Source organism: Caretta caretta, chromosome 16 (assembly GCF_965140235.1).
Source record: "Caretta caretta isolate rCarCar2 chromosome 16, rCarCar1.hap1, whole genome shotgun sequence".
NCBI lineage: Eukaryota > Metazoa > Chordata > Testudines > Cheloniidae > Caretta > Caretta caretta.
The window spans coordinates 11874969-11901568 of NC_134221.1; the positions used below are offsets into that span (position 1 = coordinate 11874969).

Sequence of the window (26600 nt, forward strand, 5' to 3'; positions counted from 1 at the left end):
AGTTTCCATTCTGATTGCTCCTTTCAAGCATTAACTCAGCCCGGTGGCTCCTCAGGTAGATAGGTGTTGTTACACTTATTTTACAGATGAATACAGTCAGACACAAGAGAGGTGAAGTGACTTATACAAGGCAGTATGTGCAAGAATAACACCCGGGATTCTTGACTTCCAGTCTGCCTGCTCTAACTACTTTCTCTTTAACACACTAAAACCTAATGAACCTATATCCATACAACATACTGTGAGAAAATATCTTTTATATGAAATTCCGTTACATTATCCAACTGGGATTTGTCAAAACAATGTAGGTCTTCAGTTAGCCAGGAGAGGGAGCCCACAACACAGTATTAATGCAATAGAAACATTGACATTGACAAGGAATACACACTTTTATATAGAGCTGGAAAAGTCAAACAAAGGGCAATCTCTAGTTCATATCGAGAGCTAAATGCATACATTACTTGTTAGAAATCAGATCTAATTTACTATCGTTTTTCTGCTTCAACAATGAAAAGGAAATACAAGTAAAGAAAGAATAGGAACTTTCTACGTTCCACCATAGATTAAACTAACATTAATACGGTTAGGCTTCAATTCTACAATCTGATCTATAAAGACGGATCTTTGACACTCATGGCAAAGGTTTCTGCTTCCATAGACTGACCACAAGATCAAGGGCTTAGCTGGCTTTTTGTTTTTCTTTTTTTGGTATGTAATTTCATACCAAAGAGCTAAAACACACACATGAAGGCTCTGATTCAGCCAAGCACTTCAGCACACCTTAACTTGAAACGTGTTCTTATGTCCCATGAATTCAGTGGGACTTAATCACATACTTAAAATTAAGTATAAGAGTGAGTGCTTTGCTGAATCAGGGCCACACAGAATAAATTTCTAATATCTGCTAGATTTCCCATTAAATTTGTTCTTCTACAGTGATGGTGTTATGTGCTGAGAGTTAATTCTGTGACTGTTGATATTGATTCTGTGTCTTTGTTAGAAATGTGCAGACAATGTAGTAATAAATACTAGAACCGAGCAAATAATTACAAACAAATAATTCATTCGATTAATTCTGTGTCTTTCTGTTCACAGGCTGTTGGCAAACAAGCTGCAAACTTCTTGAATGCATTGCCTATTTCTAACTCACTAGACAAAATTTTGGTGAGTTTTATTTTACTCTGTGGCTCATCAATATAAGTTTGAATTTCAAAATTGGAGCTCTGTTGCTGAGCTGGGATAGGTCGTTAAGTCACATGATATTGTTTCTCTTTGGGTTTCTGGTGTGAAGAGACACAGAAAGGCAATTTACTTTTTTCAGCACAGAAAACGTGTGTAAATGGATCACAACGTTCAAGGAAAGCCAACACAAAATGGACAGGAGGCAAATCCATAAAAAACAGAAACAAATATGAATGCCCTGTTTCTGAAGTGCTCATAATGGTATTTGTGACAATACAGGCTGCATTCAGCCAACATCTGAATAATACATGCTTCGGCGAATAGAAGGTACAGCAAAAAGTAAGCTTTTTCAGGTTGGGATCATCTTTTGGTTATGTGTTTCTATAGGGTCTAGAACAATGGGGCCCTGGATTCCTAGTTGGAGCCCTAGATATAATAATAAAGGCTCGATATTGCTGTCAAAGTGAATGGCAAAGCCCCCACCAACTTCAATGGGAAGAGGATCAGATCCAAAATGACAGTTTATGGTGCAAGTAGATAATGTTATGCCCTATGCATAAGTACAATTAAATGAAAGATACAAATAAAAGGGATGAGACTGGAGAGATTAGTCTTCTGAGGGCTGTAATACTTTCTTCTAATTCTGGTTGTTGGTCTTGGTGTGCAGATGGCTAGGTGGTATTTAGTGGCCTGTGTTACACAGGAGGTCAGATTAGATGATCTGGAGGTCCCTTCTGGCTTTAAACTCTAAATACAATGGCAGAAATCGGGGGACAGTTGACTACAGGTACATCTACACAGGAAGCAGAAACCCACAGCAGCAAGTCTCAGAGCCCGCGTCTATAGAACTTGGGCTATGGAGCTAAAAATAGCTGTGCAGACGTTCCGGCTTGGGCTGGACCCTGAGCTCTGAAACCGAGGGAGGGGCCCAAATGTCTACGCAGCTATTTTTAGCACTGTAGAATCGAGCCACGCAAGCCTGAGTCTGTAGAATCAGTGCCGCGGGTTTCTTCTTGCCGTGTAGATGTACCCTAGATGGTAAGGGCCCAAACCACTACTCACTCACCCCTGCAACATCGCTGATGTCAATGGAGCCCCACCAACGTTACAGAGGAGAACTTGGCTCTAAGCAGTCAGAAGTATTGTACCTGTTAAGACATCGCAGCTGTTGGAATAGTTATTGCACTGGCATGGTTCACAGCTGGTTTGGTTCACCCAGAAGTAGCCATCGCAGCACTGGTCACACTTGAAGCCGGTTACCCCAACTTTACACTGGCATTTTCCAAAGCTGCAAAGGAAAAAAAAAACAAAAACAAAGAAATCTGCATGTGCTACTTGACGACTCGGTAACTTCTGTTCTCAGTCTCACGGGCACAATGCTCTCATTCCCCGAGGGGGAATCTGTTCCTCTTACAATGTCATGCACATGCAGCAAATGTTCACCAGAAATGTAACTGCTGGAATATAAAACATAAGGGAGCATCACCGGAGTTCAAAACACCTGTACTACCTCATTGAGTTCATTGTGTGGGTGTAACTGCACACAGAATTTGACCCTGTATTAGCTTTCAGTTCACACTTTATTGTTGGATAATGGTCCATTTCTGAGCACAGCAACTCAATGACTCATCCCTCCCTTTGAAAGAGCTCTCTCACTGACTTACTGTCTTCTTCTGTGACTGGAAAGCACCTAATGCATTTTGGGCACTACTGCGATGTAGCAGCAAATGAAATAAGATGATGACAGTTCGGCGTTTGAGTTTGGTTCAGATAGGTGACCCCCTAAAATCAGATGCTTAACCAGAGCTTCTCCAAACCTCTTTGAGTGTACAAAACCGGACTGGAAATTTTGTGAGATTAGGGATATTTCAGTGTTTGAAGTTCTGATCCAGGCTAGAAACTAAAAATGAAGAAAAATTTCCCCACCATATCCAGCTAGCCCAATATTTCATAACTTTTTAAAAGGTTCTCCTTGAGAAACAGGCAATGTCATTTCCTCTGGACCCAGCCCATCCATCTATAGCAATGATGGCATGGTACCAGGGGCCAGAACTGGAATGGGGACCAGAAATGGGCTCTATTTCAACCTCAGCCACTCCGAGCCTGCTGCAAAGCCCACAGAAGGCAATGGGAGTCTTTCCAGGGACCTCAACAGTCTTTGGAGTAATGAGCATTTATGTAGCACCTTTCACCTGAAAATCTCAAAGCACTTCACAACCGTGGATAAGAAATGTCTCCATTTTACAGATGGGAAACTTCAGAGATGAAATGACTTGCCAAAGATCACAGAGCCAATCAACGGTGCTTCAGAACAGCTGTGGGTCTTTATCTGTCCACCTGTAAAATGGGGACAATAATACTGCCTTATCTTGTGTGTATGTGAGTGCGGGGGAGGGGAGTTCTAAGGATTAATCCATTCATGCATGTAAGACACTTTGAGATTTCCATATGGAAGGAGCTATTGAAGGGCAAAATATACATATCCATGTATAACATGCATTCCAATGCTTCTTAATTCCCTGCCTTTTATTCAGCATTTCAGCATTTGCTGTGGCATCCTAAACAAACGTCAATTATTCTGTACAGTTCTTGTAGGGGAAGAAGAGACAACTAACCACGTCTATGAAAAGCCGATTAACACTAACAGAGGCTGAGACCCAGAATGGCTGGATGTACTATTTATGTGTTGTTTTTAATTAAATGCTGTAGATTACAGTGGTTTTGGACAGCACCATTTCAAAAAATTAACCTACATTAGTATTTCTCTTGATAGTTCGCTTGGCAAAAATAGGAAATACCCAAAGCCACACACACACACAGAAGGAAAACCCACAAATCTAGCCCAAGAGGCTAAACAAAGAAATACTTTCAAAATATGAATTTCAGACACATTTAATGGACTGATTACAGAAAAGAGCAAGAAATATGTTTCATTAGCCTCCACGCCATATCAGGAACTGCAGCCGGCAGAGGCAGAATTTAAAAAGCTTGGACAATAAAAACAGGGTTTCACAAAACCTAAAGTTAATTGAAATTTTTTCATGATGTTTTAAACCCAAAGCAAATGGAAACCATTTTTCATTTGAATTTGAACATTTCTCCTGCAGCATTTGCAGCACGGAGCTACAGTGCGATGGAGCTAACAGCTCTGTAGAAAACAAGACTGATTAGACAGATAGCGCCAAAAAGTGAAAGCAACTAGACCTGTCATTCTAACCCTATGCCATAGCGGGACTCCCATTCCCCTCTAGCTGGGACCTCATCCCATCTACCAGTGCAGAATGGTTGCATCTCCCTGGTTGAGAGCTCATGAACTAGTCTAGCTTCATTGTACAAACTGACTGAAATACACTGGATCTATAAGATAGAACTCATCTGAGACAGAACAGAGAGGAAGCTTGCAGTGATGGTTAAAGCACAAAGCTAGGAGTCAGAACACCTGGGTTCTATCATCACAAAGTGTGTACACACACACACACACAGATTTTAAAGATACTTATATGGCCTTCATCTCTCTGGTATTATGATAAAATTGTTATATGAAGCAGAAAAATGGCCATAAAAACAGCTGAGGAGAGGAAACAGCAGCTTTTAGTGTCAAAAGTTATGGTGTATTCTTAACATCCTTTGGTTTGAGCTTGTCATAAACAAGGAGCTACTTATGGTCTTGGCAAGTTGCAGTCTTGCATCAGTTGAGAACAAGATGATTGCAACAAGTGGCGTTGTGTCCAGTGTGCAGAAGATTACAGGAGGTTTATTTATACAGCTGAGCTTGAAGGAAATAGAGCACGAGTCTGACCACAAATGTGGTTGGAAGCTACAATTTTGAGGGATTTAAGAAACCGAAATCCTCCCATACTGACTCTTGCCAAAGGAAGAAGACTTGCAAGGGACCATTCAAAGATGGAAGTCCACTGTACTCGCCACCATGGCTACATCATAGCCTCTTCTGCCCTCCCCACAACTATTCAGCATGGACAGAAGAAGGCTCTCTCATCAAGAACAGCAGTAGTTGCAGGAAGGGGGAGATAGAAGAGGCCAGTGCTAACTAGGGCAGGCATGAACGGAGGGGGAGGAGACAGACTAGATCTGTGAGGGGGACTGGAGCAAGATGAGGGAGGGCTTAAAGCAATTTTGAACCGGATCATCAAATGCACTAGGGACCTGAGGGAGACTGGGGGGGGATAACATGTCTGTGCTGTGTTGTACCTATGTGCAGGTGAAGAGTAACCCTCCTGCCCCCACACACACATGCTTCCCTAGAAGAAGGATGGTCTTGTGGTAAGAGGGCTAGTGTGGGACTTTGCAGCCCTGTGTTCAATTCCATCACAATCTCCCTATGTGACTCTGGGCAAGTCACCTGATCTCTCTGGGCTTCACTTCCCCAACTATAAAATGGGGATGACAGCACTTCCCTATCTCACGGAGACTGTCAGTTGCAATACACTGAGGACCGCTAGGAACTCGGCTACCAGGGAGATGCAGCAGCAGACACATGGCTGAGATGTAGCCCTGGTGATGTGCAGAATGCATTTCCATCTTGAATGGTCCCTTGCAATTCTTCTTTTGGCAGTATGGTTTTTAGGTTTCTTAAATCCCAGTGGCCACAGCTGGAGTGGCATAAAGGAGCCATAATGCAAAGAAGAATTGGCTCCTTTATGCTGCTCCAGTAAACTGGGTAGATATGGCCCCTGGAGAATTTCCCTTGATGTAGAGGTAATCCCTTTGTGGCAAAGAGCCAGCATAATTGGTCTATCCCACTCCCCTGTCCTCATGGTGAGAGGAAAAGGGGAAATACTGGAGCTACTCCCAGTTTCTGAAATGGTTCCTTGTGGCCAAGAGCAGACAGGGGTAAATTAGAGCAGCCCAAAGGCTCAAAGATAGGGTAAGTGCAAAGGTGATTTTGTCCCCATCCCTCTTGTTCCTGCACAGGGCATAGCTCAGTCAGAACAGGCGCTTGTAGCTCTCTGCTTTCCTGATTATCTCTGCCTCATTTCAAATTTCAGCTGAAAAACACATCTGTTGTTCTCCCTTGCTATTGCTGATATCAAACTGAACTCTAACCGTGTTTAACTCCGGACAGTATTTAGAGATGGAGTACAAATTAAGAGCCCAGTCCTTCATGTGAGTAATCCTACAAGTAAGAGTTTACAGAATCATTTCCTAAAGTGGTTTCAAATTTAGCCTCCTGGGCTCGTTTCCCTTGATTCTGGGGCGTTCTCTATTATTTTCTCACCTTTATATTGACCAGACATTTATTTTAACAGGACTCTCCTCCCCAGCAACCTCTTTCCAGCCAGACTCCTGCTTCATTTTAAACAAAGTTTCTTTCCTAGGACTCCTCTGTTCTTAAATGTAGTGTTCTTGGGACAACACCCATGGATTTTACTTGTTAGATTAAAAATAACAGGATAGGAAGTTATTTTTAAAAAGTTTTGGAAAGTTTGGTATCAGTACTCCTCTAGGAGGACTTTTCTCCACGTTACACATGGCCTGGAGCCAAGTCTTGCATGCGTAAGATTAAATCACTCAGCAAATATAAAGCGTTGCCTGTGGTCACTGCTTCTATAGGATAAAGCCCTTACAACACTGCCTTTCAGAGCTCCAGTCCAATGAAGACTGCTGAACACTTTTCGAAGCAAAGGTCAATGGTATAAACACGCTGAAATCACAAAAAAGCCCTGTTACCAGAGCAATTGTGCCCATAAAAAATCCAAAGGCTTGAAAGAAAAGACCCACAGTTTAATACTTGAAGAGTGAGAACTGAATTGGATTTGGAGTGCAAGCCAGGAATATTTTGGGGAGGGAGACTATTAAGACACAGCAACACAAATTGCTTGGTTACTATTTCCAATGATTAACCATGTGGAAGCCAAAAAGTTTTTAGCGCTTGGCGTTCATGCAGTGGAGGCCCCTGTTGGAAAATCTTGATTTCTGGTGCCAAAGGGTGGCTGCCCACCTGGGACTTTATTTGGATCTGTGACAGTACATACTTTATACAGGGTGCATGGATTTTATAGTGCATTCAAGCCGGACACCACCTAGTGATTCAAAACAATTCTTGCCATTGCAGGGCACAAGAGCATTTACCAGCCCAATTTGTGTCTCTAACACCGTGTGAGCATGGCAGAGGTTTAAAAAGTCTGGGGCTGATGCGCCATGGCATTGCATGCTAGCAGAGCACAGAGATGTAAATGGAGTCACCTTGACGGAGAACGGGAGTGGCACATAATCAGGACCCTAACCGCTGCTGGAGAATATGGCTTGGGAACACTCCACAGGCTACATCACCAAGAACCTGGTCCACCAGGGCTAGCATGAAGGAAACAGCACGAGTTGGAAGGAGAGGAGCACGGAAATATTACTGTGTGTGGACACTGTTCTCAGACAACCTGGACAGATAAAGGAGTGGAATGTCTGTAGGGCAATTGCCAGCGGGGGGGTGGGGGGACAGATGTAAATGAGATAAAACACTTGGAGAAAAGAGAATCCCACACCAGAACCAGATGGGCCTGTAAAACCTGATTTGATTTGGTTTCCGTTCACCAGGGCTGCATTCTAGTCCCCAGGGGGAATGGCCATATGGGATGCAGGAAACCCCACACCTCTGCAGAGTTGCCCCCGAATCATTCCTTGGGGGGCAGGGATGCCCCTCACCCACCCACCCCTTTTAATCAATGACAGGGGCTCAGGCACTTAGAGAGAGCAGAAGCATCTGAGGATCTTTTAACAGTTCCCTGGGCCAAATCATTCCATTCAGGAGCTGGGTTGTTACGTGGCCCACACTGGTAATGGCAACCACACAATCCCTTTGTTGACAGCACTGGAGGGTGAAGTCACAGGGGCCGAGGGGTGGCTGGGTAACCACCCAGAACAATTTTTCTGGCTGTCAGCTGGCTACTTGGAAACCTTCCTGGACACACAGGGAGCATACTACAGGAAACAGCTGATGCCTCTTCTCCTTCCCCTGGTCCTACCCCACGCCATGTCCTGAAGCTGCAGAGCACCTGTATGCTGAGGGGAGTGGAGATCCTTCTGATCAGGTACTGTCGCGGCCACCACTACCACAATCTCCCTCATCTTGTGGTTTGTGCAATGTGCTATCCTCTGCAACACACAGCAGAGAGCTGCATGGGGAGCTAAGGGCTTGTTAGGAAAAATAATCTGAAAACATCGGGCTGGCTGAGATGTGACACTGAGTATAACTAATACTGGAGCTAGAGGTGTAACTGCCAGCTGGGGCAGACATACCCACACTAGGTCTGATCAAGCCAGCACACTAAAAATAGAAGTGTAGCCATGGCAGCATGCGCAGTGGGGTGAGTTAGCTGCCCCGAATATCATCCCATCCGAAACTTGGGGCGGCCAACCCATCCTATCACTTACACCACTGCAGCTACACTGTGGTTCTTAGCATAATAGCTCCATCAGACTGGCGCGGTACATATGACCCAGCTGGAAATTACGTCTCCAACTCCAGTGTAGACATACAGGTATGTCACACTGTGATCCATACATTGTGCAGCACAATGAACCTTGATGAGACTCCTGCTGCTTTCAATGGGAGAGTTTCCCTAATCAAAAGGGCCTTCAGGCTGTAATGAGCCCAAGATAGATGAGAGGAGGCATGAACATGTCCTAAGCAGCTGTTCATACAGCACAGTGCTGTGGAATACAGAAAATCAATCACGAGTTGTAATAGTTTGGGTCTTCTTTACACGTGGGGAATCCCCGTGAAATCCCTTTCTATAGGGCTTTAAAAAAATAAATTTGATAGCATTCAAGAGCAGGGGTAACATTTTCTATTCCCTTTTCTAGGACAGTTTAAACTGCCTACAGAAAAGTTAAAGACAAGGTGGGTGAGCTAATATCTGTTATTGGACCAACTTCTGCTGGTGAAAGAGAAGTTTTCAAGCTGCACAGAGCTCTTTAGATCTGTGTAAGCTTGAAAGCTTGTCTCTCTTGCCAACAGAAGATGGTCCAATAAAAAGATATGACCTCACCACCTTATCCAGGGACCAACCCAGCTAAAACAATGCTACACCCAACTCCAGCAGAGTTATCATTCTCCTACTAATTTGTATGGGACATTTTCATGGCGGAACATCACCATTAGTACTTGCCGTGAGCATACTGAGCCCTAACACAACCATCACAACCTGTCGGTTGATTTTCAGGTTAATTGATTTGGGTATTAACAGATGGGGAAAAGAAGAACAGAGAAGCCATTAGCACATGGCTCACTTTCATCTCCTTGCTCCTCTGGTTCCACTACAGCCGTTGGAAGCCCAACACTTTCTCCCCGGTGCTAATTTAATAACACCTTCTGTGTGCGATTCACATGCCAAAGAAGCCCATTATGCAAGCCCACTGAGGGCTCCTTTTGTGGAAGGGGGAAGAAGGACGGCTTTATTGTAGCAAACATTGGGTCATTGTGTGAAACATTCCTTGCTTTGTGCCAGTGGACAAAATGTATGTATATGGAATCCATCGCCGGAGACGGAATACTTAACAGCTATGAAAGGGCATTTTATAAATGTCAAAGGGCCAGATCGTCTGGCCAAAAGTACCGCTTCCACAGTGCCATCTCCCCCGCCCCGGGCACTGGTCACCCCCTCCCTGGGTCATGGCTGCAGAGAGGAGGGCCTAGGGCACAGGCATTGTGCTCTACAAGCCCCATGGATAAGACAGCGGAGATACTGCAGCCTGGACTGTCTTAACTCCTCCATGCTATTAATGGGGATCCTAGGAGCATCAGTGGCTGGGGAGAGCAATGACAGTACTTCTCCCAGGGTCAGGGAGATGCAGCACAGTGGCCCCGAGCCAGTGGAGAAGATCCTAGGAGATTGCAGGAGCCTTTGGGGTAGAATCACTCCCCATTGCACAGACAGTTATCTCATAACAGAATGATTCTGGCGGAGATTCCATAGAAGGGGCCATCCAAGGTGGATATTGTTTGTATTATCATAGCACGCAGAACCTGCACTCATGAATCAGGACCCCATTGAGGCAGGCGCTGTACAGAGACAGAACAAAAAAGACTTTGTTCCAAAGGAGGGGTGACCCAGGCCAAGGACCCCGTTTCAGGGCTCATATAAACAGAAATAAGGGTATTCAGTGGCAAACAGTGAAATGCTATGAAAGGAAATATTTATGGTATGGTGAAGAGTTGCCTAGGAGTAACAAAAGGTTTGTCTAGGCCAAGTTACTCTGTGTTCTTGAGTACTGGTTACTTGAAGTCCCCGGGATTGCACCAGAGGAGAATTTGGCTCCATGTATTTTCTACACTCAGGCCACGTCTACACTTAAACCGTTACAGTGGCACAGTTGCAGCACTTCAGTGTAGACGCTCACTACAGTTAGGGGAAGGGCTCCCCTGGCACTGTAGTTAATCCACCTCCCCGAGAGGCAGTAGCTAGGTCAATGGAAGAATTCTGAAGCTGGGTTGACCTAACGTTTAAGTGTAGGCTGGGCCGGAGCATCGGATTCTCCTCTCATCCACTGTTTCTAAACCAGCATTCATTTTCCTTCACAAACTAGTATGAGCAAGAGAAGAAATAGCCTCTAAGTGTTTATTCGCCCCATTGTCAATCAGCCACTGTTGTGGATCAAGAATTGAAACCTCATCGCCCATGGCCCAGGATAGGGCCCTAACCACTGGACTATCCTGCCTCTTAAGTTACCAATATCAGGCAGAGTTAAAGCAGAAGTGACTGGCTCACAAAAATACATAGAGAATGTACGTATGTGAGCCTTTTTAGTAATCTTTTCTGGATATTCAGTAATCAGAAAAACAAGGTTGCGCCTTTTGGCAGGTTTGTCTGGTATTGTCATTGTTATTTTTAAAAAACACCCTTATGGCAAAAACCCAATTATGCAGATGTTCCGCCTAATGAAGTGTTTTTGCAACCAAAGGGAAGGGCCCCCAAGATTGTAAAAGTGATATCTCCTTCTGGGGCCTGGAATCTGCACATTTACAGCCTTTATTCTCCTATTACGAAAAAAGCATTTTTGCAAAGATTTGAGAGTCAGATTTTGATCTTCATTCCAGCAGTGCAAATCCAAAGTAATTCCACTGAAGTCTGGGTGCAACCGATCAGAACTTAGCCCCGAATATTTCACTCCATTGTTGTTGTTTTCATTACGATAGCACCTAGAGGTCCCAGTCAAGACCAGGGACCCATACCAGGCATTATAGGAACATGGAGTAAGAGATAGTCACTACACCAAAGAGCTTACAAAGAACAGGAAGAGAAACAGAGGCAGAGAAAGGTAAAATGATTTGCCCAAGGTCACATAGCAGAACTAAGAATAGAAGGCAGATCTTCACCATCCCATGCCAGTGACCTAGCCACCAGCTCACCACTCTCCTGCTCCCTACACTATAATGAATACTTTGTATCAAGGATTTTAGAAGTCTTGATTCAATATTTTTAAGAGCACTGATTCATCCAGCAGGTGAGGTGCAGCTCTAGGGCAGAAACATAGGAATGGGGAAGCCTGCTGGAGGGAAATAACAGCATTTCTTGGAGGCCACAGCTGCTGTAAGAGAGAGGGTAACAACTGGCAATTTTCCACTGGAGGAGCCGTCAGTAATAAATTGCTTTGAGGTAGAGAAGTTTGTGAATTACTCCCGTCAGCAAACAAAAGTAATATCCAGGTTCACCATTTACTGACTATGGGGGGTTTAATAAGCTGTAAAAGAATAGAAATCATAACAGATACTTAGCTAATTTAAGCACACAACAAAACATACTCTTAGCCACTTTCCACTGCTTTTATGTTGCCCACATGGAACAATTTCCATTAGAAATAAAAACTCGTTCATTCCCAGAGGTGCTGACAAGGCATTAGCTGGGAGATGAACCATCACTTCTGCTCTGCTAGTCAATAAACATGGGAACAGTTATTTTAGAAGAAAAAAAAAATACAGGTTTGGGCTGGGTTTTTCTAAAGGGCACATGGGAGTGAAGTGCTCATGGACAGAGTTAAAGGGATTTAGGCACCTAACGATGCCGAGAGGTATGTAGTGGGATTTTCAAAAGTGATTATGTCACTTTCAATGGGAGTGGGGTGCCCAACCTACTTAGGTGCTTTTGTAAAACTAGGCCCACTAGGCCCCTCGCTGCATCTTTAGAAACTTTAATACCTTGGTGAATCAGGCCCCCAGCTCTCAATGCCCAATTCCGCTAGGCTTTTTGAGAAATGCCAGGCTTTATGTAGGTAACATATGGCTGGCTGGATCTGCCAGTAACAGCAGTAGTGCTGTTTCAATCCATGGGAACAAGGCTGGCAGGGTCAGCGTCTCAAAGGGAGACCCCTACACAGAGGGCACACACAGTGCCAAGACTGTCCATCAAGTGGAATTCCCCTTTCAGACTCAGTGCATCCTCTGCTCCAGGGGACACAGTGACGTATAAATGTTCCTAGGGAGGCTCCATTTCCATGCCCTTTACTGGGCATACGAGGCGTGAGATCCCCCTCCGAGGGCAGAACATCTACACTTTGACATTTACAAGCATGCATAACAATTTATTTTTAAGCGGAACAGAATGACAAGATATCCCTCTAATGTGATATACCCCACACCTATGGCTGCATGCACGAACCCTGGGTATTTGCTGAAAACCCTCTACGAATTCAGCTTTGAATACCAATAGGCTGCCCTATTAGCTACACAACTGCATAACGAAGCAGGGAGATAACAGAATGTTGTGCAGTGCTACAGTGCATTTCAGCCAAGGATCTCAGCCTGAACTAATTAAGCCTCAACACCCCAGTGAGGGAGATCAAGATTGCTATCCCAGTTTACAGATGGGGAAACTGAGGCATGGAGAAGCTAAGTGAATTTTCCAGTGTTGCTTGCCAAATCAGTGGCAGAGCCAGGACCAGAACCCAGCACACTTGACTCTCAGTCCCTGCTTTAATCTTTAGGCCTTGTTTTCACTAGGAAAACAAGGTGCATTTTACCTCAGGTCAAGTCAATCCTTGCGAACTAACCAGTGCTATTAACCTAGTGAAGACAAGATTTGTATTAACTGGTTGAGGTAAAGGTTTAATAAAGATTAAAACTACCACTGCCTCATCTTCACTGGATCGTGACACAGTTTAGTCTAACATGGGTTAGCTTAACATGCTTTCAAAATACAACTATTTTTCCAAGCTAAGTCATAGCCATATACATCTCTTCCAGTCTCTAATGGCTTGTCTACATGGGAAAGTTATACCAGGATAAGATATGGTGTGAATTTAAATTGCTGTAGCTGCACCAGTATAACTCCCTGTGTGGGCAATCTTACTTTGGTGTAAGTGTGTCTTTTACTGGTTTACTTTATTTTGCTTTGGAAGTGGTTAGGACAAACAGAAAAAAAGGCTCTCTTATTCTGGAGTAAGAGTGTCCACATGGGGAGTTACACTGGCACAACCACAGTGATATAACTGGATAAGTTTCCTGTATAGACAAGCCCTGAGTTGACCGTCCTCTCTCATGCCCTAGTGAGGGCAGCACCATTTTTAACCAGGAGAATCCAGTACTTCCCCAGGATTCCCATACAGTGAAAGGGTAACCTCGAAGGAAGCCCGGAACTGTGGCTTGCTAAATCCTAGGTACGTGGAAAGTGGAGGATTTTCCCTACACTGTATCAGCTGTGCAGGATGCGGACATCAAAAAGCTCAGCGAGGAGCAGGTCCCTGGCACAGGCACGGGGGAGGGACCGAATATCCCAGCCAGCTTAACCTCACCACATTGAATTGCTCCACGGAGACCCTGAAGCTTCCGCTGCTCTGCACTGACCCATGCTGCTATTACGAAGGCTGAAGACAGCCTTCCTCGCCCTCTCTCTTGGTTCCTTCCCCGGCTTCAGAAAGTGGGAGGTTAGAGGTCAAGCAGAGGCCCTGTGGAGGAATCTCAGTTGCTTTCACATAATAAAAAATACAGGAGCCTATGAAATCTATTCAGTTTTAAGTCATTGATTCAACCAATCCAGACTCAGTTAACTTTCCTCAGGGTAATTTAACCCCTCGGCCAAGAAACAGTGCCCGAGACCCACCTGAGTGTGCCAGACAGAACCTTTAAAGACTCATGGCAAAGCTCTTCTGATTTGCTCCATCTGAGCAAGCAGCAAGAGACGCAGCTTGTCTGGGATGCTAGAGGAGGAAGCTGTAGCATCCATGGAGAAGGGGATTTTGTTTTGAGCTCACGCCAGCATGACACAGCTCTTAATTCCTTGGGCAGACAGCTCCACAGCCAAAGCTAGCAGGGTGGATGTAAGGCTCCACCTCTGCCTGATTGGTGCTGTTTCAAAGTCCACTCTGAAGTCACACACTTTAGTATGGAGACAGTTTACAAAGGTGGGCTAGTGGCTTAGATCCTAACCTCCAAATCAAGAGGCCTGGGTTCTAGTCCCAGCTCTGTGGGTGACCTTGGGTAAGTCACTTTACTTCTGTATCCTCCTCCTACCCTTTTTTCTACTTGAACTATGAGCTCTTCATGGCAGGGACTGTCTCTTACTATAGGTTCATAGAGTGCACAAGGGGGCCCGAATTCAGCTGGTGATCCAAGTTCCACTGGAACACAAACAGTAATCATAAAAACAGACATTTTATCCTTGACACTCTAGTCCAATAATACATTCGAGTCACCTGATTATATTTTTAGAAAACAGTTTGCTGTAATAGCTAAACAGAAAGCAAAACAATGAGGCAAGATGACATTTTAACAGAGCAAAATTAAAACCAGTTTCAAAACCACTCTGAACTGGCCAGTGGGCCATGTATTGAAACGCACCATCCCAGAGGAGACCGTGCTGATCTCTACAGATAAACAAGTCGAAAAAGGGCCTTTGACTAGCAGCAACAGAGACCATTCATAGTGACAGCACTGTCAGGTCAATGTTCACTCCTAAAATCAATCCTACGCCTGGGGAAAGGGGTTTTGTTTTGTTTTTTTATTCTAAGGTCTGTACTGGAGGTCTAGTTAATAATTACCACATTGGGGTGGGGTGGGTGACACGCTGTCGGGTAAAGTGTGCTTTAAAAAAAAAATTACAGTTGTCCTTTAAAAAGCAACCTTTACAAAAGTGCACGCAAGCTGATATATAGGAGATATGTTGTTTCTCCTTAGAGCTCAGCCTCTAGGAATTATGCTTCTCAAATCAAGGACTGTCTAAGACTGGTCACAGTCCAAAATTACGTTTCAGGTTTACTGAGACAGTCTTCCCGTGAATACACACTTTTTAGAAGGGGTACATGTGCATTAGCTTATGCAACTGGTGTGAACTTGTTTTTAAAAAACAGCTTAAGGTATTTTCATTATATTAGCAAACAAACCAAAAACAACTATGGGCCTCATTATGGGTATTATGGTAGTACTCCCCAGGTCACAGCTCAGTCTGTGGGCCCACTGGGCTAGCTGTTGTAAATACACATAATAAGGGACAGCCCCGTCCCAAAAACTATTGGGAGAGGATAGATTGTCAGCCCCATTTTATAGATGGGGAACAGAGGCACGGAGAATAAGTACCTTGCCCAAAGTCACACAGGGAGTTTGTGGCTGAGCTGGGAATTGAACCCAGATCACTCAAGTCCCTGTGCTTTAGCCACGAGATCATATGGGGCCAAATCTTGTTCTTAGATACCCACAGGCAGCTCCTATCAACTTTGACAAGGCGGGGGGAATAGGTCCCCACACCTGAGGACATTTTGACTCTAGAGTTTACACCAGAATCTTTTGGGCAGGGATCATCTTTACACTGGGACTTGTGTAGAGTGTATACGCATAGACTCAGACTTTAAGGCCAGAGGGGACCATCATGATCATCTAGTCTGACCTCCTGCATATTGCAGGCCACAGAACCTCACCCACCCACTCCTGTAATGTATAGCACAATGGGGGCCCAATCCTGAGTGAAAGCTCTAGGTGCTACCGCAGTACAGATAATAAATAACAAAATTACACAAAGTACCAGCTCAACAATCCAACATGAAAGTCCCAAATACATTTCCCCTCCTGTCCCACAGTCAACTATCCATAAGGATCTAGTGCAATATGTTTGCAACGTACAAGCCGTATTAACCCGTTTTAACTCCTGTGAATGCAGTAGAGTATTTGGCACTTTGTTTTTCGTTTCCCATTTAATTTTTTCACACACTCTCATCGCTGTGCATGAGTCTGCCCATCCTGTGGCAATACTGATGTTCCTAGTTCTGCAACAGACAACTGACCTACTTTTTTTTTTTTTTTTTGAATACCTGGAGGTCATTTCTGTCTGTGGCAAAACGCACTGGGTGTGGAATTAGAAACAGAGAGCAGCTTTGTATTCATAGCATTATCTCACTTCCCCCCCAACCCACCTCATTTTCGCCTACTTTTGCTTTTTGTTCCCTCTTCAAAAAGCTGTGGAATTCCACAGCATCCCAAATTCTGTCCAGGTGGAATTAAGGGAAAGATTTTCCAAATTACAATGGGCAGGTAGATGTTAAAATCCCACATAACTCCCCTTAGTGCCTTTGGGAATCTTTCCCTAAATTCCCAATAACGCTTCCTGGACGATTCTATTTTATAAGGTATAGTGGTTAAAACTGGAGGGCTGGGAGTGGGGAAAGATGAGCTCCTATGCCAACTGACTGATGTGTGAAGCTAGGCGCGTGACTCAAGGCCAGACTGTGAAGTGAACCCCTCACTCACATTCACCTGAGTATGCCCATTCACTCCAGTCGGACTGCTCACCAGGGTGATTCATAACCTGATTTTTGGGAAAAGATCCTGATATCCACAACCAGGCTGGGAAACATCTTTCTCCACAAGTTGCCTTGCCCACTGATTATATGCTGTATTTGTGAGATAAGGTCCTATTCAACCTGAGTTTTAGGATATCAGAACCTGCCCTTGACTACTCTGGTCCTCAGCTTCCCCCAAGAGGATAATACTCATCTGACCTTTCTGAAGCATTTTGAGTAGGGGTGGTCACACCTTTGAATTACCATTCCACAGGAGAGTCTGACATTTCAACATTTGTTTTCATTTCAAATCAGAAACAACCTTCCACTCCCCCCAAATTATGGAAATTTCCTGTAAACCAAAGCTTTTGGAAAAAAATTTTCTATTTCTATTTTGACTTGATTTTATATTATACTTTGTAAGATTTGAAATAGATTTCAAAATGCAAAGTTGGAACCTTATTGAAACACTTTCCCCCAATTTTTATTTTCAAAATGAAATCTTGTCAAAATCAACCTGTTCCCCCCAGAAAGAATTTCCATTTCGACAAAACAGTTTTCCAATGAAAAGACATTCCACTGGAAAAATGTTTTTGACATGCTCTAATTTTGAAATCCCAGGAAGGAAGGTACTATACAGCACTAGATATTCTTATGGTTGGGAAGATCTTGCATATTACCTGCACTGGTTTTGGTGAGAGATCAGTACTTTACCAATAAATCAGCTTGGAAAAGAGATGACTCGGGGGATATGAAAAAGGTCTATAAAAGCATGACTGGTGTGGCAAAAGTAAATGAGGAAGCGTTATTTACTCGTTCTCATAACACAAGAACTAGGGGTCACCAAATGAAATTAATAGGCAACAGATTTAAAACAAACAAAAGGAAGTATTTCTTCACACAATGCACAATCAACCTGTGGAACTCTTTGCTAGGCCAAGACTATAACAGGATTCAAAAAAGAACTAGATAAATTCATGGAGGATAGGTCCATCAATGGCTATTAGCCAGGATGGGCAGGGATGGTGTTCCTAGCCTCTGTTTGCCAGAAGCAGGGAATGAGCGACAGGGGATGGATCACTTGATGATTACCTGTTCTGTTCATCCCCTCTGGGGCACCTGGCATTGGCCACTGTTGGAAGACAGGACTGAGCTAGATGGACCTTTGGTCTGACTCAGTATGGCCATTCTTATGTTACTTCTGCCTGCAAGCCCTGGCTGCAAGAACGGTCAATGAGGTAAAATTAAATCAAACCTTCCCTGTTACATTAATTCCAGGAGAGGCTGCCCTTCGCTACCCTTCCTGCTGATCCCACAGGAAGCTCTGGAACACACCCTCCTCTCCGCTGACTCACTCCCTTGCAGATACTTCCCATTTCCTTCATGGTACCTCCCCAGCCTCTGATTCCAAGGCACCTTCCTCAACCCAGCTACTCAAATACGGGGCTGAGATTCAAGGTTCCAGTCTGGGCCCTATCAGCAGTTCTGACCTTTCTGCTGCATAAACTTTACCCGGCATGATTATTTGACTGAAGTAATTCAAATAAGAGAAATCAGGGTCTGTTTTTCCCTTGACTCTTAGCTGGTGTAAATAAAGTGGAGGGGGAAAACCATCTGATGCAAGGGTTGAAACTGCAACAGCTTAGCAAGCAGAACTCCCTCCGAAGCCAATGGAGTCCCATGCACCGAGGGACTGAATTAAGCCTTAAAACTGCACAGAGTTTACATTGCAAAGAAAGGCTGATCCTATTCTTGTGAAATTAGGGCATGAGATTATATTCAGAGTTCAGTGTGTAGCTGCTCCATACTAGTCAGTGATGGGCCTGGAATTCTTCCACAGGAAATCTGCCAGTGGAAGCAACAGCAGCGTGCACTGACTCAAAGCACCTCCTTGCAGTCCTAGCCGCACACCATCCCCAGCCAGCACCATTTGCCTCCTGTGGGCTGCCAGTGAAGGGGAGGTTGCAGCTGCTTACCATGTCCCTGGTTGAGTTTCCACTGCCAGGAAGCCTCTGTTAGTGTCTATTAGCGTGGAAGCCAGCACAGACTCCAGATGGATAATACCCACTGTGACAGAGTTCCCCTTTTAGGCATCTGATTTGCTCTACTAGATCAGATCATTGGACCATCAAGCCAAGTCTCCTAGGTGTAACAGCACAATCCTTTACAGTAAGAAAAAAAAATCCTTCAAATCATCTAGACAGTCATGCAATGCTACTCATGGGGGGGGAGGGGGTTATGTGCTACAAACACAGGAAGGAACAACTTCAGCAAATAATATCAAGTATCTGATGCATCCTTAACAGAAGGAGAATTCAGCAGTTACTAGCAGTACCCTTTATGCTTTCCTTAGGGTAGGACAGTGCACTCTAGAATTCTGCTCAACTGTATTAATAGACCCCTGAACTTGCCTGATTCTGGGTTCTCATTTTAAAATGCAAAATTCAGCCTAAACTCTAAGCCAGTCAGTAAACCTATGTCTGAGTCAGTCTGGGACAGATTCTGGTTTCACACAGAAACAAGAAACCATTCAGCCACTTTGCCTAGAGGTGGGTCCAGATCAAAAACCTTTCGTGAAGTTCTGATCTGGATGTAAACTTTACAGCAGGCTCTCGTCTCTACAATGGGCCAAACAATCCAACACCCCTCTCCACTTCAGGAGCCTGCAGGCAATTTCACAGCCTGCAAGAGAGCCAGTGCGACCATTTGCCGCTCAGGACCACGGCTAGCTTTGACAGCATCTTGTTTTGAGCCCGGGCTTTTTACAAACCCCACTCTCAGTTGTTAGAAAACCACATGAGTCCAAGGCCAAAGAAAAGGCTTGTCCTACCCCTTGCAAGTTGAAACAGTGGATTTTATGTGGTTCTAGGGGGCTCCCAAGCTGCATGAAATACCCCAGATAAAGTGACTAGAATCCTACTGAACAACCAATTACAACACAGCAATTATATGGGCACTGCAAAAGGGGCTTTAAGGCTGCTAGACCTCCAATGACTCACTGCGGAGTCACCTTCTAACAAGAACATTTCCCCCACATTCCTTCCTGAAGGTGACCCATGACTTTTGGCAAAGACAAGCAGTTACATCCCTAAATTGCCCACTATCCAGCCAGCTTTTATTATTGCATTTCTTTTCTTTCTCAACCACGTGTGTCCTTAATTCCCTCACTGAAGAGGAGCTGGTACATTCTCACCCCTTGTGTTTCCAAATAAAAGGCCAGATCTGATTGCCTTACTTATGTGAGGAGTCATGCTGAAATCAGGGAAGTGCATGAGATTTGGCCCAGGATTTCTCAGCAGAGCTGTCACATTGCACCAAACAGACCCAGGAAAATGCGCCCTGGGTCGGGGGGGTGGGGGGGGAGGAGGGAGAGAGACAAATTGGACACAGCAGAAAAGAGAGAGGTTTATTTTTAATCCAGTTATTTATTCATTTCACCTGCAGTGGCAAGCAATTCGAGTTTCGAAAGCTGCTGACAGAACAGTGAGCTACACTGTGTACTTTCTACAGCTGTTATCAACGTCACTCGCCTGCACGTAATCCCAGAAGAATTTAATCACTCAGCAATCATTAACAAATAATCAGTTACAGGATCAGGTCCTATTACTCTCAGTTTAAACACTTAGCTACCAGCATAGGCCTAAGTTTTCAAAAGTGACTAGTGATACAGGATGCCTTAATTTCTGGGTGTCCAACCTGAGATGCCTTAAAAGGGCCAGATTTTCAATCCACCCTCTGAGAATCAGGCCCATTTGAGATTTCACAAGCTGAGCACCTAAAAACCCTGGAAAATGTAGGCTGCATTATTTTTCTTTTTATTTACATTGCTGTAGTGCCTAAGAGCCCCAGGCACAGACCAGGACCACACTGTGCTAGGTGCTGTACAAACACACTACAAAACAATGGTCCTTGCCTCAGAGAGTTTACAGTACTTACTTCCATGAATAACCCCTGTGCTGAGCCTATGAGGAGAGTAATGAATTGGTGAGTCTAGAGAAGGCCGGGAGATTCTAGCTCTGAGTTAAATGGTTATTTTATGTAAATAAACCAGACCTCAGAAGAGGGTAATTCAAAAGCACCAGTTGTGGAGATCTGACTAGGAAAAGAGGGAAACTGATGCAGCAGTGCATCCAACAAAGGAAGAAGTAAGGACCCGTTACAGTCTCTCACTCAACTATTTCTTTTGTGATGCTCAGAGAAAGAAAGTCAAAGCTCTGTTTGAGATCCCAGCCTCTGATGCAAGAAATAACCTTTGAAAGTGACCTCTCCCAACACCCCAATGCACGCCTCCACCCACTCTTCCCTGGTAAATGAAGGAAATCTTGTGAGAGGAGAGATGCACAGGGAATTACAGGCAAAATTCTGTAGCAGCATACATTCAGCTCAGAAACTGAAGTTAACTCCCTTGTGAATTGCTAGGTTTTTTGCTACAGCTATGGATATTTTTATAATCTGATCTTTAAAAGGAGGGGCAGCATATGCTTCATTAGTTTTTATAAGACCAGCTTATACATACACACACACACACACACTCCACACTATGTGAGAAGATCCCACACCTGAGCCTCAAAATACACCCTGGATCTCAAAATACACCCAAATTACAAAACATGGCACACAATCCCTAGGGAGGCTTATTGAAATGTCATGTTACTTACTTGTCACACAGGGAGTTGACAGAGCCTTTGGAACTGCAGCCACACGGAAGGCAGAGCCCACTGGTTTGGTTCAGGAGATATCCTTCCTCGCAGTTTTCACACCGCAGACCAGTGTAGCCTTTGTGACACTCGCACTGTCCGGTTGAAGTATTGCACTCATTCACACTTGCACTCCCAAGAGCACTGCAGTTACACAGATAGTCTGCAAAAGAAAAAAGAAACTGAAATTAACATGCTCAGGTCATAAAATGAAGTATATAAGCATTGGGGAAAAAACTCTCTGTAAACATGCAAAAATTTCCAGGAGCATATTTGGGGCAATCAGGCTTGCATGCTCTTTCTGCGTGTGTAGCTTTGAAACAGCATTGCCAACCCCAGTCAAAGATGATCAGTCAGGGCCTCAAAACTTACTTTAAAAAAAAAGTTGAGACTATCCCATAATCACATGACTCAAGGAGCTGGGGCTTTCAAAAAGACACCAAATATCACAAGACTCATGATAAAACTGCAACATCTGGCAACATCGCTATCTGCTTATATAGCCTTCAGCTCCACAGCATTAGAGCACCTCACAATTCATGGATTTATCTTCATCACACTCCAGTGAGCTAAGGCGGTATTATTATCCCCTCTTTACAGATGAGGAACTGCACAGAGAGTGAGGTGAAGGGCCAGATTTTCAAAAAAGCTCAACACATCGAGCGCTGAGCACTTTTGAGTGCTGAGCACTTTTGAGTGCTGATCGCAAATGGCACAACAACAGCTGTGGATATTGCCCAGGTTTCAAAATCTAGCCATGATGCTGGTGCCTACTAAAGAGCCACCAATCTCTTCTGAAAATGTGCCTCTGAGTGTGGATGCTGAACATCTGAAAATCTTGCCCTAAAATGACTTGCCCAGGGTCATACAGGAAATCTGTGGCAGAGCTAGGAACTGAACCCAGACCCGCCAAGTCCCAGTCCACTGCCTTAACCACAAGAAAATCCTTCCTCTCATTACCTAAAACAGAACGAAGCAATTTCAGCCTTGCTGTTGGCAGGCAGAACTCCACTAGAGTCACCACAGGGCTATCATCTTATCTGAAGAGCCATGCAGCCACGCACCCCCCTCCAACCAACTTCCATGGAAGTTCTTCATTTGGAAGGTTTACCAAATCCAGCCCTCAAAGGGCAGAGGCAAAAGATCAGACCACAAGTTCTCAGTCTACATAAACTGAAGTGTTTACAATAAAATTAGAATTTCTCCCCAGCAAACTAGAAATTGACACAATTAGTTACAACTTCCTTTCTTTACTGGAAAATATTGGGCTATTAATAATTTAAAGTATTTATCTACCAAGACTGAATTTTGAATAAGGTTCATGTCTGACATGGAAAACAGGCTTCGAGGGAGTTAGGCAACACTGATTATTATTTACCGAGAGCAGCCAGGGTCCATGGCGCCGTACACATGGAGGCAGCTGCTATAGCCACTAACCAGAGGAATTTACAATCAAGAACCCAATCTCACACACTTTACCCCCAGAAGTCACCCACTGAAGCCTACTGGAGTTTTGCCTACTGGAGCACTGGAGGGCCTAAAATTAATAAAATATTTCAATATTCGTACTTCACAATTATAGTGTACACTTATGTCCCTATTCAGCAGTCCGTCCCTACTGAGCAAAGCACTTAATCATATGCCTAATTTTATGCACCTGTTTAAGTTTCACTGAAGTCAAGGAGACTTGAACACATGTTTAGCTTTAGGCACATGCTTAAGTGTTGGTCTGAACATGGACAGATTTCAGAATGTATTTAAATGTTTTGTTGAACTGGAACCTTACCGAGGATCTCAAAAGTGCCTTTAGAAATACCGGCATCCCAGAGAGAAAGTACATTTATCCATTCGTCAGATTAATTTACTCATTTCATGATGGCTATTCTTGGTATATTTGCTTGTGGAACTTGGGGTGGAGGAAGAGATTATAAATCAACTTCCCAACTGGTTACATACATTTAAAACATTCTTTTTAAGATTATGCCAAATTAGTTCTGGAATTAAATAATGAAAAACGGTGAAAGGAATGCTGGAAGCCTTCTTCTCATAAAGGGTTGAATGGGGAAGTACTGGGAACTTCCTAAGAATCAAATATCCAGACAGTTAAACGTCATGCAGCTCAATATTTAGAGTGATACCAGGTTTATTGTTTTTACAGTAATTCAATCCATCAGATGCACAGATCAGTTTTGCACCAGATTAAGAGATGAAAAATTTTCTCTCATTCATGCCAACATAAATCTGGAGTAACTCCACTAACATCAATAATTATTCTGCATTTACCCCTGTGTAAGTGAGATTAGAACTGGGCCTGTATTTTCTTGGATCAGAACTGATTACTGAAAGGAAAACCTGGAGACCTGTAGTTATAGAGGTAAACATCCACTTCCCATCACAAGCACAAATTCCCATCTCAGTTATACCGGTGTGGCCTCATTGATTTTGGCACTTTGACTTCTACCAATGAGCACAGGTCATGGGCAGTTATTGGAATAAGCGGTCCCTTTTCAGTTTTTAAATCAAACTATGAAACACATTAATTACATTCCATACAATGAGTTTTTAAAAGTAATTAGTCATAACAAATTTGATAAAAAAGATGATGTTCTATCTAATTGAACAGTGTTCCTAGATGCTAAGAGGGCTATGAAAGTGGTGGAGAAGAGAGACAACTATTACATATTGCTCCATATTCAGAAGATCTTACTGCTGCAGTCGCAGCATAACATAAATCATTGCTCGTTCTTATTTTACAAGGCTAGAGTCAACGTAACACTGCAGAAATGTCTGCGATAGCTTTCTGCTGCTCGTTGATAGTCCACCAGTTCTACAGGGAAAGCCATGGCTATTACAGCCCAACTTCTCTTCTAATTGCAACTCAACTGACATCACTATAGTTTCTCCAGAGTAAAAAGGAGAATTGGACTATATCCTCTCAAAAGAGACCTTTTTTGGGTGGGGTGGGTGGGTGGGGGGAGGGTTGCAGAGCTCAGATAATCTATCTAGCAAAAAGGTGCGGAAAAGCAACACTGGCCCAAACGACTAGCCAAATCCAGCCTAATTCATTCAAATGAGCAGTGAAGTGGTTCAAACTTTCAGAGTTTCGTGAGAGGAAGGGGAAGTCTAATGGTTATGGTGCTAGTCTGGAACTCGGGAAACTCAGGTGCAGTTTCTGGCTCTGTTACAAAAACTTCCTGCCTGATCAAGGCACTTAGGGCTAAGAGCACTGCCCTGCCAGCCTTAGCGGAGAGGCACAGAGAAACTAACATGGGAGTTGTGAAGGTAAATATACTAAGATTGTGCAGTGCTCAGACACTATAGTAACGGGGGAGGTCATGTAAATACATTAGATAGATGAGATCTCAAGTACTGCAGCTGGAGGAAACCAAATATAAGTCATGCTTTGGATTATATTTTACATCTGCAGCATCTACAATGTTCTATGTCTTAACATAGCTTTCAAAACGATAGAAAGAATAATAAAGACTTTGGCTGAGATGTTCAAAGCGGACTATGGGATTTTTGCAGTCTTTCATCAAAATTTCACCCAGCTCCATTCACAAGCCCCGCACTCTCCACTGTTAAAAAACAACAACTGCAAAACCAAAATTAACAATGTTGAATAAATTCTAGCGAGAGTCACAATACAATAGCAGATGTTCCATAAGTGAAAAAGAAAAGTTAATGTATCCATAGAATGTATTAGACCCCAATCCTGCAACTTCAGGCACACAGACTGCACCTTCACAGAGCACCTTCACGGAGTCCTATTCAGCTATGCACATGCGGTGCCCAACTGAATGAGGGTGAACCAATAGCCGCAGAAGCCAGTAGCAGCATCTGCCGGTCCACAAGAACTTGAAGGATAAGAGGTTATGTTGTGAATTATTCACTCCATTATACCAGCAAAGTTCTCAACCATTCTGGTTCTCAACCATGCCCATCATCATGGTGTCGGTGTGCCATAAGTGACAGTCAATAGGTCACAAGATTAGCCTCTTCAACATATGGGACTCTCTTTCTTTCGTCCTTTCTGGCGTTCTGTGACTTTCTTTGTTGGGCCTGTCTTGTAGTAGGTGACTACCTACCATTACCTACCTCTCATTACCACTACAAAAGTTATTTTTCCTCCCTTGCTATCCTACTGTTAATTGAATTGTCTCGTTAGACTGACCTCACACTTGGTAAGGCAACTCCCTTTTCATGTATTTATACCTGCTCCTGTATTTTCCACTCCATGCATCTGATGAAGTGGGTTCTAGCCCACGAAAGCTTATGCCCAAATAAATTTGTTAGTCTCTAAGGTGCCACAAGGACTCCTCGTCGTTATTACTTTAGAAGTTAATTACCCTAAGATTCTGAAAAGACCGTTAATTGATGTCACACCACACTGTAGCAGGCTCATGAACTTTTATCTGTGGCCCACCCACCCTTAGAGAAGGACAGAGTGCCACACGCAATGTGGTATCTCAAACACGAACAGGAAGAATTTATTTCCCACTCATCTCATCACTGAGGTAACAGATTCCCTTTTGAGAGCCTATAAATCTTGAGAAAAAGTTAGCTATGGAAAAATTAATAGAAGATGGGCTATATTCAGACACACTGCATCTTTCGTCCCTGATCAGAGAAGTTAAGCCATCTAAAAGAGAAATCTTTGGTCCTATCCAGCCCCTGACTGAGGCCAGTTAATTGGATCATCATCTATATTGCAAGAGTGCCTAACATACTCTAGATATACAAAGATATAGGAAGCAATGTCCCAAAGAGCTTATTATCTTAAAAAAAAAAAAAAATCTTCATCTAGCCTTGGTCCCATCTATGTGGGGTCAGAGCTCTGAGTCCTTCTCCATTCCAGTCTGTTTTCAAACAGTTCCTCAGAGCTAATTCTTTTTGTACGATATCCATTAATCTAGCTTTGGATCTTCCAACCATTCTCTTACTCTCCACTTTTAAAATTTAACATCCTGTTTCCTATATGTTCTTCTGATACTCTTTTCATAT

At 43.7% G+C, this 26600-nt stretch overlaps 1 protein-coding gene across 1 annotated transcript in view; it reads right to left on the reverse strand.

Annotated features, from left to right (window-relative positions):
- Nucleotides 1-26600, reverse strand: part of MEGF9 (multiple EGF like domains 9) — an 80706-nt gene that overhangs the window by 14173 nt on the left and 39933 nt on the right. The window contains exons 2-3 of the mRNA XM_048822405.2: nucleotides 21558-21759; nucleotides 2331-2470 (exon numbers count right to left, since the gene is read on the reverse strand). Of these exons, the coding sequence (XP_048678362.2) occupies nucleotides 2331-2470; nucleotides 21558-21759 (342 nt within the window). The remainder of the gene's footprint in view (nucleotides 1-2330; nucleotides 2471-21557; nucleotides 21760-26600) is intronic.